This window comes from Lepidochelys kempii, chromosome 11, assembly GCF_965140285.1.
Source record: "Lepidochelys kempii isolate rLepKem1 chromosome 11, rLepKem1.hap1, whole genome shotgun sequence".
Lineage (NCBI taxonomy): Eukaryota > Metazoa > Chordata > Testudines > Cheloniidae > Lepidochelys > Lepidochelys kempii.
In genome coordinates, this window is record NC_136390.1 from 43364811 (window position 1) to 43380088 (window position 15278).

The window sequence follows — 15278 nt, forward strand, 5'->3', positions numbered from 1 at the left end:
TATTAAATGGATGGATGCCGAAAATATTATTTAGTAGTCGACTTTATGTTCCGAAAACCTGCTCTGAAGACTGCTGACTGAGGAAGAGTGATCTCAAAAATATCCATGATCATCTGAAGCTTTTTCCTCTGATAACTTGCCCCATATCACCCGCCTTACCCCATATTTCCGTGTGTTTTAGCAAATAGGTTCAAGCCTCTTGCGCCATTAGCCGTATTTTTCATGGACTATTTCGGCCTTAGTTACTATACAGAAGGCCTCGCGGAATTCAGAACTGACTCCTCAAAAGGAATCAACGGCTCCCCAAAGCTCCACAACTCGTTCGTTCACCCTTTGCCAAAGTCATGCGGTATGAAGTGTGGACGCTCACTAATGTCATTTTTAATTCCGTTGTTAGGCGAAAAGCGGGGGGGGGGGGAATTCTTGAAATCATGTTTGACCCTGAAAAACCTCGAGTGCCAAGAGCTGACCACCTAATGGCGGAAAAATAAACGCTATGGAAATTATGTCATATCAGCCAGACAATTTAAAACCGGTGGCGACCACTCTAATCATTGCCTTGTCTTATTGCACCTCCGACATGATGTGTTTTCTCGCAGTTTCCGAATTAATTCTTAGCGTCTTCCCTCGCCAGTCCTTATTAATAAGCCTGATTTGCGAAAAAAATAAAATAAATAAATCAAGAAAACCTTTACTTTGGGCAGGTTATTCTAAAATGTATTGCACGTGATAGAAATGTATTCTTTGGACATTTTTATATACTTTGCAATGTTAAAAATAAAGTCTCCTCAATAAGAAACATGTTGGGGGAAAGAGTGGAACGGGTTTTATTTTTAACAGTGTGTGTGCACTGGGAAATGTAAATTACTGAACGCCCTGTAAAGAACACAGACCTTCAATGATTACACTCTCCCCACATGGTGACAATGCAAGTTAAAATGTGAAAACCTGAAAGGGGCATAAATCTACAACTAGAGTCATATCAGATCATTATCATAATCATACCAATAATAGGATTTTATAATAATGGTATCATAATCATACCATAATGAGGATGTTAATTTCAAGCATGTATATAACGATGTTTGCAATAAACATATATGTACATGTGCATCTGTATGTATAGCAAATAGCTTCACACCTTTACAATAAATGAGGAAACCCTAGGTGAGAAATAACGCGTAATAATCGAGTCAAGTAGGCATAAGGAGAAATCACCGTTCTCCGGATTCTAGCTAAAGTTCCCATCTAAAGGTTTACAAATGTTTGTTTTCTCCTAGTTTCCCTTTTGGAAAGCAGCGTTCCACTCCTACTCCATTCATTTTTATAGGAGTGGGGACAAAGCTTTCTCCTCCCCCTTGCAAGTTAGGGATTTTAATATTTCAAGTATTACTATAATACTGAGAACAAGAGGGCTCACTGGGTGTAGGCGGTGCTGAAATTACCGGCTTTGAAGAACCTGTATGCAAAGTTTCGTCCAATCGTTTTAGGCTTGCCGCTTATTCCCCGTTGTAACTAAATCCTGCTGTAAGACCAGCTGAAGGCCTTTGTTGGAAATGTGTGATCGCAGTCTCTACAGATCTGGCTACGTTGGTTCTCTCTTGAATTTGCAATCGCCGGACTCCTTTTATTTTCCTAATTTGCGGACTAATGGCAGTCAATTGGCGGCTCTGCCCACCATTTCCTACCCCAGAAGCTCGATCCCCTGGACTTGCTCAAGTTCGTGTACAGCTCAGCCTCAGAACCATGCTTTCAGCGGCTCCTCGCAGCCTTACCTTACGGGCTCTGTTCCAATCAACATCAATTCCAACAGCAACAAAGAGTGCCTGGAAGAAAACAATAAATACTACGCCCACGAAGCAAGCTCCAAACAGGAGGAAAGATGCAGGCAGAGGCTCTCTTTTGCCAATGACCCAAGTATTACTCATCCAACCAACTTAAAGCCAGTGAAGTATGACCACTCCAGCCTGCAAAGAGGTTTGCATGGCTCATCAGCTCTTTTTGAAGTGAATTCCTCTCCTTCAAACTTAAAGGAGGACATCAAGAATTCGGTCAACTTGAACCTGACAGTGCAGTCTGCAGCAGTCCAGTCATGTCTGAGACCTTCAGTGCAGGATGGTATGCCTTAAATAACTCACTTTATCTAGAAGAGACCTAGAGAATAATTTTCTAAAAGACCCTTAGAATTATCTTAATTACACATTTATCCATTTGAGGAGATAATCAGTTAATCTGACAAGATAGGTAGTTCTTGTGATGTCCAATGTACTTGACGAAAACATACCTTGGGCAAGTTACATTTATGTAATGCTGTTTATTGCATGCTCCATGTATTGCAGACAATTTATCCATTAAATTATCGACGTTTGTTGTAGGTTTGCCTTGGTGTCCCGCACAGGGGAGATTAAGAAAGAAACGGAAACCTTACACAAAACAACAAATTGCTGAATTGGAAAACGAGTTTCTCCTCAATGAGTTTATTAACCGACAGAAGAGGAAGGAGCTATCAAACAGACTGAATTTAAGCGATCAACAAGTTAAAATTTGGTTTCAAAACCGACGGATGAAAAAGAAAAGAGTAGTAATGCGTGAGCAGGCGCTTTCTATGTACTAGACAAAAGTCTTGCCATTCCTGTAATGAACTTGTCTTTTGCAACTTTAGGGTAGAATATATTCCCGATGAAAACTTTTATTATTATGATTATGATTATTATTAATAATAATAAAACAAATTCTAGAAGTTCTAAGCAAACATTTGGGGCTCTTGTAAATTGGCAAATATTGAATTCTTGGCCAAAAAGAAGAAAGTAAACTCATCAAAAGGCTACACTAAGACCTGTATTATCAGCTCTTATCTTTAATTTCGCTTTATAATAGATTTTCTTCTACTTTTTTCTTTCCTTGGAGGATGAGCGGTACTGAGCTAAGATCCATTTCTCTAACTGTATGTAAACATAATTTTGCAGAAAAATAAAGAAACGTTGACTAGTAATGATCTTGGATATTAAAATACTGGCTAGTCTCTTCATATATTAACTTGCCTTACAGTATGAGCATGCAGTGTTTGTTTATTTTGTTGTTGGGAATAACCTGGTTTTTTTAAATGGAAAAGCGTATAACAAATAAACCCTATTTTTAATAATCCATTAACATAATGGCATCGATCCGAGAACCCAGAGGCATACATTTTAACGGGGCACGTGACTTGTGCGCAAAGGCATGGCATAACCTGACAACACGGATTCATAATGCGCCCAAAGGTTTTCTGCTTCTTGCGTGTTGAAAATGATGCATTAACTCCTGCTACTTATTTTAAAAGGTGTTGAATAAATCTCTCTTCTGCAGTCATAGGCTGCGGCAAACTGAATGAAAATGTCTGAAGTATTGGGGGTAAAAAATCCTTTGTGCATCTTCAAACATTCATGTGCGACTGAAGGCTGCCGTTGTCTCTTGCAGCCCTGCCCTTATACCTAGACTTTTAAACTGTGAATGGAAAATCGATGGTCAGGCCTTTGAGCCCTTTGCCGCAGCTTCTTACTTGTAAACCAGAAAGAAATACATGTCAACGGACTGCCTTTTGCTTTGGTTTTCAGATGCGTAGAATGTTGATCGTCTTATTGCCTGCTCCATTAAAAGAAAACAACTTTTATTTGGATGTAAATATTGTTTGTCTCTCTTTGTCAGTGAAAGTGTCGAGGAGTCTTGCCCCCCCCCCATACGCTGCCTTTGAACAGCCTTGACAAAAATAATGCTCTCCCAGTCACCTTCATGATAAAATGTTTTGATTCATTGACTAGAATCCAAGTGAAAAACTCAGTTGTTATGAGCTCCCTCACCCACCCCATTCGCCCTCTCTCTCCAGAAAGAAAGAAAGAAGCGAAATGTCACTGCGAAGGAGTTTTTTAAAAATAGACACCCCCCGCCGCTAGCGTTACTATAACTTTGCTCTGTTTCCATCTTCATGATCTAGAAATAGAACTAAAAAAATTCTTGTAGGTCGCGTCATGTGTTCGATGCGAATCGTTTATTTGGCGGCCCGTGCGGTGCGCAGTCTACGCTGCCTTTAGCCTTGTTGGTCTGGATGACTTTGGCCTGGTCCAAATGTTCCACGGGGGAAAAAATTAAAAAATCAAAACACCCTGTTGTAGGCGATAAAGATGGGGTTAATACAGGCCGATCTGCGATTTCTTTTTAATCACACGCCTTAACAACATATACTAGTGCCAAAGAACTGGGTAAACATTGAAAACTCTCCTATTCATGGAAGGGATTTACTTCCATTACTATTGTTTCATCTGGATGTTCAAATGATCATTTAGCATATTTTTTTTCCCCTGAGGACAAAAGCTTCTGTGCCTTTGTCCAATGCAAACACCTCCAGTTGTAAATACCTCTAACTTCAACGAGCTCGACACATTTTCCAACTCATCTGATGATTTTTAAATGTTTCATCCATTTCTATTCTTTTTTTGCGGCTGATCCCTTTACCTTTAATGTGAAACTGATTTGTGAGCAGTACACTGAGCTCTCTAGCAGATGCGAATCAAATGAAAATTACATATATTTACTGGGTTTTATATTTTAAAATTTTCCAGGGATCTTTAGGTCCTGATTAAAATGTCTATTGAATGTATTTTTCACGTAATTCAAAGTTTTTAATGCAGAAGCTTTTTCTGCATGCGAAATCTTGGGCTGCCTTTCCTTTATCATAACAATTCAAAATGACAGAGACTCGGTTATACCCGTGTTTTTCTGATATGAAATAGGCTTAAATGTACTTCTTCAAGGCGTGTGAATAAGGATCAAAATGATAGTGAACTGTACAAAGAAACTATCTATTAATACAAGGCTAGTGACTGTTTGAGATCAGCCAAAATATAATTTTTAAAAAGACACATTTGAACTTTGTTCCTATCCAATCATCAGCTTTAAAATGTGTTATGGCAGTTGTAAGGAAACAGTCGTTACAGCTCATTTTGGATATAAATACTGGCTTTTTGGGGGGTGCAGCGTATCAGCAATGTTTCTGAATGCCTGAGGCTGATTGCTGCAGAACAGGGAAGCGGTAACGGGTCCAGAGATATTTTCGATTGTAAGAATGAGAGCCAGCAAACTGGGGATTAGTATTTATGTCTTCTAAATTATCATGTTACCTCAGTACACAATGGAGGCAAAAATACGCCTGAGGATCTCGCTATTCAAAAGTGAACACTTAGGAAAACCACAAGCGAAACAATGCATTCTGAGAAGTCCAGAAATTAACTTTTTAAAGATTTTTTATTTCAAGCTAATGCGAACTGGCAAATACAAATATCTTCTTCTCCTAGTATGTTCTTCGATAATAATAACACAAAGAAATTCTATTGAAAAAATCCAGAAGAAAAGTCCCAGAACTTCTGAAGCTTCGTTGCTGATTTCACCCCTCCCCCGCATATTATTCCTTTCCAATACTGTCTAGCAAAAATTGTCTTGTTTATATTGCATTGTCCACCTTCCCCTCTTTACATTTACAAACTATCCAACCATTTTATTTCCTAATTTTCTAATATTAAAGCTTGAGAGGAATATCGGATGAAAAAATGTGGAAAGAACAATGCATTATTCATTAAGCTTAATTGCTCTACGATGCTCACTTACTGTGAATCTGCATTCTTTATTGCCTTGAAATGAAAGTAGAAAATAAAATAAAAAACAGGAGACGTAGGATCTAAAATATATAACCAAAGCGCGCGCGCACACACACACACGCACAATATTTTGTATATAAACTGCAACCTTAAATATAAAGCAACTACCGTCGCTCTGTGTGTATATGCATACATGCAAATATACATATATAGCAAGATATACTGTGTATACACACACACATTCAGTTGAGTGTGTGATTAGATAGATAGATACACACACAAATAGATACATACTATATATATCCATGTGTCTATAGACATATATATTTATATCTAAATTCATATACACATATGAATATGAATATATAATATAATATATATTATATATATTCTATATATATATATAGAATAAGTAAACACGAATATATTATCATCTATTTATATACTCCTGTATTTAATTCTCTACCAATAGATTTCTGGGTGCGTGTGGTGTGTGTCTTTGTACGTGCCAATAAGCACACAAACATACATGCATTGTAGTAATACACACATACACACCTACATTCATTTATTCAGTCCAACATAAACATCTTTACATTCGGACCGAAATCTAAATCGGATAAACTGATTAAGATAGGGTTTTCATTCGTGCTAGATTGCTAAGGAAAGGAAACTCTGGGTGCTTTTGTGTTTCCTAAAAGAGCATAAATAATTAAAGTTTGGCAGGGAGGAAAAGCTTTCTTGCAGAACTGTAGTGGCAATAAATGAAATGACTCAGAATCTCTTCTCCAGTCAGTTTTTACGAGAGCTGCCAGACAGTGTCTGTTCACGTTCTCCAGATACTAGGGGCGCCATAACAAAGTTAAGGTCAAGTTAGTGTCTTATCTTGGGTGGCACAAAAATACCGCATCTTCTCTAGCTGGACTGGGTATATTTTTAAATCCGAATGTTATGCAAGTCGTCTTAATTTTCACGGAGGTCTTTTGGAAATGTCACTTGGACAAGAATACTTGCTAATTCTAGGCAACGATTGCATATGTTACAAGACACCTAACGGTAAAGTATTCGCTTGAATATATCCATTATATACATTTATGTTTCGATGCTATTTCATCTGGTTAGAAAAAGGATTACTTGTGTTTGGGATAGGATCCAATATGGGGTGAAAATGCCTTAGCAATCAGAAATTCGCACATTCATCTCATTCAGGTGGAATATCTGTAGTGTTATTGGGTGGACATTCAAACAATCAGATGGCTGGGTTTTTGGTTTTGGTCGGGGATTGTTTCCTAATTGAGCTGTTTTCTTATTAACAAATCGTCGCCATGTCGTTGAACTTGAATTGCTTGAAATTGATTGACTCCTACCACAATATTTAATTGATTCTAGGGTTTCTGCAGCCAAAGGAAGGGATACGATTTCGACTAGAGCTTAATTGGTTGTTTTGGGTGCTAAAGAAAATGAAGTTTCATAGGTTCATAGCTCCCCGTCAAATTAATAACTTAGTCTTGAGAAATCCTGGAGCATCATGCAAACGAATCGTTGCCCATGTTCTGCTGGGAACTCAGGGTGGGAAGGGACACAGAAGCCATTTTAGCTACGCAGTCATCATTTTTAGGAGATAGTTGTTGCAGCAAAATCTAAAAGGCTTGAAAGTCTTCCGCAAAGAAGGAAATGATGTGTTATGTGCTGTGCGTTGTATCTAGTGGGATCTTTAGTGAGTATATCTGATGGGATAAATCAGATTGCTGCATTAATGGTGGTATACAAGCGAGGCATCATGGAAAAAATAGATTGAACTTCAAGTTGTCTGAATGGCTTTGGACATAGTCCCTTTGGAAAACAGGACATTATGCTCCGTTTTGGGAACTGCTTTCACGAGCCTTCTATCATATGGACACGTCTGAAGATTTTTTTGGGGAAAAAATCGGAATAAAAGATTCCATACCTCTACCTCCCTCTTTCTACAGCTAAAAGCAAAGTGCGCATAATAGGTGTCTGTCATTGCGGATGCCTCTGCTACCACGCAATGCAGATGTTTTATATCCCATCGGGTTATACTGAGCCCCTTTTCTGGCTTCAGCCATGATAACAAAGTTAATATCCTGGGTTTCTTTCTTTCCTTTTTGTTTGTTTTCATTATTCTTTCAGTCCGCTTCCACACCTGTAGGGGCTTTCCATTGTGTGACATTTTAAGATTTTAAGTCATCTGTGGCCTGAGTGTTTGCAGACAGTATCCTGAAAAAGCTTGGCTTTCAAGGGTTTTTTTTACAAAAGCTATTCTATGTGGCATAACGGCATGTTTTTTTATTTAGAGACGAGCATGCCCTGTGGCTAAGATGGACATTTTGTACTGGGGGGAACAAAAGATTTCTACAGAGATTTGGTAAATGCCCTCGGAATGAATAATGGTCTTGGTGCAGGGTTATTTCTGAAGCTTATTAATTAATTTTGTTTTCATACTACGTGGCTCATTTTGTGCTCATTTTAGGTATAATAATATTTAAAAAATAAGGTAGGCTAACGCTTATTATGTGGCTCTGCGTTAATAACCAAAACTCCCAACTATGAAATGAAAATGAACATTGGTTGAAGTTCATGGTATCCAGTCACTTTGTCTGATATTCTGCTTCCCAAGGAAATCGTGACTGTTGGGTTTCTTTTCCTCCAAAGATGTGATGTTGCATCATAATCTCTCCATAATTCCAAATGAACCCCGAAAGAGACTTCCTTTAACAAAATAGGCTAACTGTAACGTGCTATTTGCATATTTCTCTTTTCAGTCTCTCTCACGCACACCCTCAGACAAACACACAGGGCTTGTACTTAGGGAAGGGAATAATAAGGTTACTGAGTCTCATAGTTTGAATTTTGAAACAGGTTATTTTTTGCGAACTATGGATTTCTAGATCTGAGTTAGCAAATCTGCTAGAGTATGTAAATAGGGTCTTTGCTTTCCTAAATTTACTATCATCAGCTAATCATCAGTGTAAGTAGCAACAAGCAAATATTTCCGACCCTGAATTGTCATACTACAGCGTCGAGGTCTCCGATTTGAAGCTCACACCCAAATAGCTAGGGATTACCTTTCCCAGTTGAATTATCTGTGCCTATTTCCCCAAATATGTTTAGAGACATGCTTAGAAAGAGGGGATCGGAGGGGTTCTGTATGCGTGCGTTTTGCTTCAGTGGTAGGGGCTGGATTTCCAGCAGTGCGTAGGAGTCGCTACACAGACTGTGCATTCTCAGGTGATTAGCCTCTCTCTCTATTTACCCCATCTTGCCGTGGCAGAAAGAAAGATAAAAATGTAACATTTGTACAAATGCGTTGCTCATCTCTCGGTGCTGGGAGGCTCTTTGGAGGATCTTAGGAGTCTTTCCGAAGGGCTGATATAGATATAAGGACATTTCTACATTGCGTCACGTGACATAATTACCACTAGAATCAATCAAGATGAATTGCACGTCAGCACACGGTGGGGATTTTTTCTTAGTTGATCCTGTCCAAACCCTCTTGTGCAATAGATGGATCTTGTTCAATGCACTGAAGTCTCCTGGTTGCTTGCAATCGCAAAAAGGAAGACATGACTGAGTTTGACGATTGCAGCCACAGTGCATCCAATATGTATCTACCAGGGTGCGCTTATTACGTTTCACCTTCAGATTTCTCGACGAAACCCTCTTTTTTGTCGCAATCGTCTTCCTGTCAAATGACTTTTCCTTATTCTTCTAATTTACCTCATGTCCAACCTGTGCGAGAAGTGGCATTCAGGGAATACGGATTAGAGCGCAGCAAATGGCAGTATAGGGGCAGTTATGCTCCTTATTACTCAGCTGAGGAGGTTATGCATCGAGACTTTCTCCAGCCTGCTAACAGGAGGACGGAAATGTTATTCAAAACGGATCCTGTGTGCAGCCACCATGGACCCTCCGCCGCTGCCTCCAACTTCTACAACACGGTGGGAAGGAACGGCATTCTCCCGCAAGGATTTGACCAGTTTTATGAGACAGCCCATGGACCTCCATACCAACAGCAAGCAGAGAACGAGGGGGAAGCGGCCAAGAGCGACTTGAAACCTCAGAATAGCCCTTGTAGTAAAACACCTTCCAGCCAAGAGAAGAAAGTGACAACAGAAAACAGCGCCGGTTCCCCTTCTGGTGAGGCTGTTGCAGAGAAGAGCAACAGTTCAGGTAGGTATCAGTAGTAAATTGGGGGCAACCGTACAAGGCCAACACTTTGTCAAGCCGCATTTTATGTGCAATTTTATAAGCATCCAAAGGAGTTTATATATCCTATAAGATTTCCTTTACCGTTGTAAAGCGTGTTTACGATAGGAAACCAATTTACGTGGGCTTAAGGTATTTTTGGAGGAGGATATTAATTGTTATTAAATTGTTGATTTGGGAGGGGGCAGAGAGATTTCACAGCTATTATTCAAAGCACCCTTAATTATAGAGTCTAATATTTTCATTTGTTTAGGGGAGTAGTTTGAGAACCTTGGAATATTTCCAGCCAATTTAAACATCCTTCTGTACTGCTAGATAGGGTCTGTTTTAAGGGGAAGTTGGAAATGTCCACCTTTTGCAAAGTTACCCAGAAGGGAGGCGGGAGAGAGAGAAATCTCTCAGAATATTTCCTTAACTGTTAGGATGCTGCTTTCTAGTAAATGCGATATTGTGAATGTGTCTTATCTATCGTTATATGAAAGTGTTTATTGAAACAGCATAAAATCAGTTTATTTTGTCTTGAATTTCAGCAGTTCCCCAGCGATCAAGGAAAAAGCGATGTCCGTACACCAAATATCAGATAAGAGAACTGGAACGTGAGTTTTTCTTCAACGTGTACATAAACAAAGAAAAAAGACTGCAGTTGTCCAGAATGCTGAACCTCACTGATCGACAAGTTAAAATCTGGTTCCAGAATCGAAGGATGAAAGAAAAGAAACTGAACAGAGATCGACTTCAATATTTCACTGGAAACCCCTTGTTTTGAAAGAAAAGAAAATATCCCTATCTAACCTGCCATCAGAGTACACCAGGAAATTGGTTTACAGGACACATTCACCCTGCGGAACGCAAAGTTTCATTTTGTTGTTCAACTCTGGTGCCTCCAAACAATCAATGTCCACTGGCGATATCGGGGGCTTGGCGGAACGCGTCCCTCATAAGGGGAAGCTAGGGTAAATCCAAAAGTCCATTCTCCAATGTTTATCGCCCAAGGTGTTTGTTTTTTGGTTTTTTTTTTCTTTTCTTTTTATGATGACACCAATGAATCGGCGGTGTGTATGGTAGATTTTGCTTTTAAAAAAGAGGTTTTTTCCTCTTGGTTTTGATCTACGATAAGCCTTTCCTCCCTTAAATGAATGCAATTTATTTAAAAGATGGTAAATGTACATGGTGTGTGTGTGTGTGTGTGTGTGTGTGTGTGTGTTTCTATTGTCATATAAACGCATGGGCCACTGTCTTTTACATGTGAATAAATGGTTTCTAGTAAAGTTAAGGTTATATCTTCTGCTCACTTATGGATTTCCATCTCTGAACGATCAGAGTGTGTACTCGACTAGAGCCAAATTCAATTTAGTAACAATGGAGGAAGTTAAATCAAATTATTTTCAATGGGATATAAACGTTAGTTTAAATCTCTAACTTATTCTATATAAAACCTTCACTGTTATTCCCCTCAGTTTAAGGCAGCCCAAACATGGCTGTCTGAAGACCACCACTTCTGCTGGTACCACAATTACTATGAGCTATGAAAAACGCTTAATAGCTGTTCGGGCGTCTAAGGTTTGAGACAAGAATTCAAAGCTCAAATGGATGTTTACTAGCTGGGGAAGGATTGTCAGAATGGGAACCCTGAATGTTTCAAACAACAGGCAGCTGTAAACAATTGCAACTAGTTAAAACAAAGTTTAGCAAAAAAAAAAAAAAAGTGAATATTTTCACCGTGTTTTTTTACCGATTCGTTCTGAGTTTCCTATATTTAATCACAGGAATGTAATCAGTTTCCCCAACTTAGTATAAAATAACTGGTCTTTGTCTTTATTTTGAAAGTAAAAGAATTTGGTGAAGGTCCCCTCTTCACTTCATGTAGTATGACCTGGCGAAGCTGTTTACAAAACCTTGAACTGTCTAGACAACACCATAAAAGCGGAGGTTCTAAACAGCTTAATTGGGTTATATTATACACCTTCTGGTGGGTGAAAAAGAGATTTCCGCAAAGTGCAATAAAGGAAAGGAGTGAGAAAAGAATCTGTCTTTTTTGAATAAAAAAATAATAGAAAAGTGGGTCTCATTACACTTGCACCCAGTAAACACAAAAGTACGGAAATAAGTCCGGAAAAGACAGAAAAACTAAAAAATATCTGATTAAATCGTAAGGAGGCATAGCTAAAAAAATAAAATTTTAAACTCTTTAGCAAGAAAAACATAAGTGTATGCCTTTGAACTTCCAAAATGTCAAGGTCATCACCTTTAACCTTTCTGAATAATTAGGCGCCTTAAGGTTCCTCTGTTATTTTCAACCACCACCCACTCTCTCTCTCTTTCTCTCTGTCTCCCGATCTCCTTCTCTCACACGCACATACATACACTCACCACACACGCACCCACACCCCCCCACACACACTAACTACTGCATGGCTAGCCTTATTAGCAAATGCATCATAACGCTAAGAAAATTCCAGCTGTCATGAATACTTTCCAATAACGCTATGTTCGGACAGGTCCCTAATGGAATCCGTCAGTTATGTTACAATGTCTTCTATTTTTCTTAATACTTATCTCGTGTCCAGAAAATGCAGGAAAGGCCATTCTTTCTATAACCGCGCCGAGTTAACATACTATATATAGAGCCGTGGAATGTAAAAAATAACTAGGTATTTCGGAGGAAAACAATATTTCCAGAGAATTCATTTTCAAATATATATTTTAATAGGAAACATCCTATCAAATGGAGAAACATGTAGCAATAGGAAATTATTAAAATAAATCATTTAACATTATCACAAAAATCGCACATCTCTTCCAGGTCTTAATCCATAGTGCAAGAATAAGTTATTTGATTTTCAGATCCCTATGGTGTATTTAATAAATTATCCAAGGGTAGGTGGTCCTTTAAAATGTTAAGGCACCGCAAAGATGATCACCAGAAACTAAATATACCGATATAATCATTGCCGAATTTTGCAAATATATTATATTTTAATGTCTATTTAAAAACAGAAATTAACCCCATTGTTGAATACACCTAAAAGCATCAAGGTTGAACGGAAAGCCAAAGAAGATAAATAAATTCACTTGTGCTTAGCCTCTGAATTCCACAGGAGGGCGCGCTCATGTTCTGTAATGCTTACAATTGTCCTGATGTTCAAGTCTATTTTCCTCTTAATAGTAATTGTACTACTAATAAAAAATCTAATATATAAGTAACGATAAGATTTCAGGGCTTTCGAAATGAGAAAATAAAGCATCAAAAAGATTTATTAAACAAATAACTCGTAACCGTGACATGCTCAAGGAATATGCCACTTGAAAAGAAAAATTTTGGTCGTAATCTTTTATAATACATACGAGGTTTAAAAATCCTATAATTTTAAGATAAATATGATATTCAGAATTCGTTCAGTATTGCGAAACTCTGTTTACTCTTTTTAGTGCAATCTTAACACCCAAAGAACAAAAGTTATATCAAAATATGTGTCTCCTTTTCAAAGCTTATCTGTAAAATATTATTGCAAGCCTGTCCCTAAAAAAGTGCAAACACAGCTATAACATAATTTTAGAGGTGTATGTAATTTAAACAAAAGACGGGCTTTTGATTCTGGATGTGCCTGTTTAGTATAAATGACAAAAAGGAAGAGTACATATTTTGAATATCGGAACATCACCTTCCCAAGGGATTGTTAAATAAAATCTCTCTCCTTATAATGCTGTAGAGAGCTATTAAAATGTAACTAAAAGGTTTGAAAATTAAGTATAACACGATACATGTCCTGGAAAATTTCCAGTGAATTTACATATTTCTTTTTTCCCCCAATAAGCACTTGTAAATAATAACACCAAAGATCAGTTAGTTTTTATCTGCTTGTTTGCAAAATTCATCTAAAACTAGCTAATGCATGATCTACTTGTTCAACTATATTCTCTATTTAACAAGCCCTATCCCCGTGAAAGAATTAGTTGACAGTTTGTCTGCGAGGTTTTTTAGAAGTTCATTGTTAACAGTTTCTTGGAAATAGCTTTGCCGTCTGTAATAAAATGACATTGTCCCATCTAAGATCATTGGAATCTTTGAAGAGAAAGGTAACGCTTATCAACAGAATCCAGAGCAAATCCTATCTCCCCCAACATTAATTTAGTTACTTAGTTCCAGAGGAATAAATACAGAAAAATCTTTTTGTTGATAGGTTGGTTGGTTTTAAAATTAACGTACTTCTTTTGAGATCTTGCCTCTTCACTCCATCTCTTGGCTTCTGTATGTTTTAGCCCTTCACATTTATACTAAGGCCATTCTTAACGAATATAAACTTGTGATTGAAATCATATATGTTGTTAATTAAATAATTAGATGAAGATTAAAATGTGGCTTTGTTCTTTTTTGAATCATCATGTAAATGTGATGATTCTGTGGATGGATAAGGGAGAGTATAGTTTTTTTAAAACTGTCAGCGATTTCCCAATTTATTTTGTTTGGTCCTATCAGAACAACAAATAGAGTATTTCTGGTTAAAGAACAAATTGTCAGGAATTTATATATAGATAAAGGTACTTTCAAAATAAATAAGATTAGGGCGCATTCATTGGCCTATCTAAACGCTAAACGCTGATAACATCCAGATCACACTCTGAGTTTTGTACTTACGTGTACAAAGAAATATGGATTCACAATAGGCTAAGGTTTAAACCATGTGTGAATATCTTCGTAATACAGGGAATGCACCTATGTGTGATCACACAAGACACCAATATCACTATTGCAGGAAAAGCTAATGTGCAATTACAATTGTTTTATCAACAATAATACTCTTGAAATACATAATGGCATCGGTATATTTTTTAAAAGTTCCGACAATCCCAGCAAGAAAAACGTGACTCACGAAGAGAAGGCTAGTGTTACAATTACATTATTAAAAAAGAAAGGTCACGCTATTGTAGCCAATTATTATTTATTTTATTTTATTTTTGCTAAATAAAAATATTCTTCAATCGCAAAGCAATGTAATGGCGTGATATACAGTATATAGTTTGCATTTTTAGCGTCTCCCTACATTAATTGCTCAAATCGAAAGCAATGTTACTAAAGACTTCCTGGGTTTCCGGCTATTTTAAAGTTAGCTATTTCTCTCAATATCTTTTGCACTGATTAATACATCTGCAAAATATCTCTCCTTTTTCGTAACCGTTCTCCCATCCTACGCTAATAATCCGATACCAACATAGGAAATTGCAAGTAAGAATCGTTAGAACAGTTGGGGGAAAAATCAGATAACCTGTAATAACATTGGGTAGGGGAATGAAAATTAAACTTCACAGCAACGTCTTTTAACCTCGAATTTCTATTACTAATATTTATTAAGACTGAAAAGCATAAAGCCAACCTATATTTTATTACAAATAGTAATCTAGTATATATGGGCCCTTTTGAGGGAC

General features: G+C 37.6%; 2 protein-coding genes across 3 annotated transcripts; both read left to right on the top strand.

Moving 5' to 3' along the window:
- The first annotated feature begins 1556 nt into the window (after positions 1-1556).
- On the top strand, positions 1557-2614 carry HOXD12 (homeobox D12). The gene is made up of 2 exons (XM_073304754.1): positions 1557-2118; positions 2376-2614. Exons 1-2 carry the CDS (start codon positions 1557-1559, stop codon positions 2612-2614), a joined length of 801 nt encoding a protein of 266 aa, XP_073160855.1.
- A 6542-nt stretch (positions 2615-9156) lies between these two features.
- Positions 9157-11214, top strand: HOXD11 (homeobox D11). 2 transcript variants are annotated; one of them, XM_073304755.2, is made up of 2 exons: positions 9157-9818; positions 10385-11214. In XM_073304755.2, the coding sequence occupies exons 1-2, from the start codon at positions 9212-9214 to the stop codon at positions 10618-10620; spliced, it is 843 nt and encodes a 280-aa protein (XP_073160856.1). In that variant the 5' UTR covers positions 9157-9211; the 3' UTR covers positions 10621-11214. The 2 variants fall into 2 exon arrangements, with proteins under 2 accessions (XP_073160856.1, XP_073160857.1); XM_073304756.2 differs by having other exon boundaries at positions 10388-11214.
- Positions 11215-15278: the final 4064 nt, after the last annotated feature.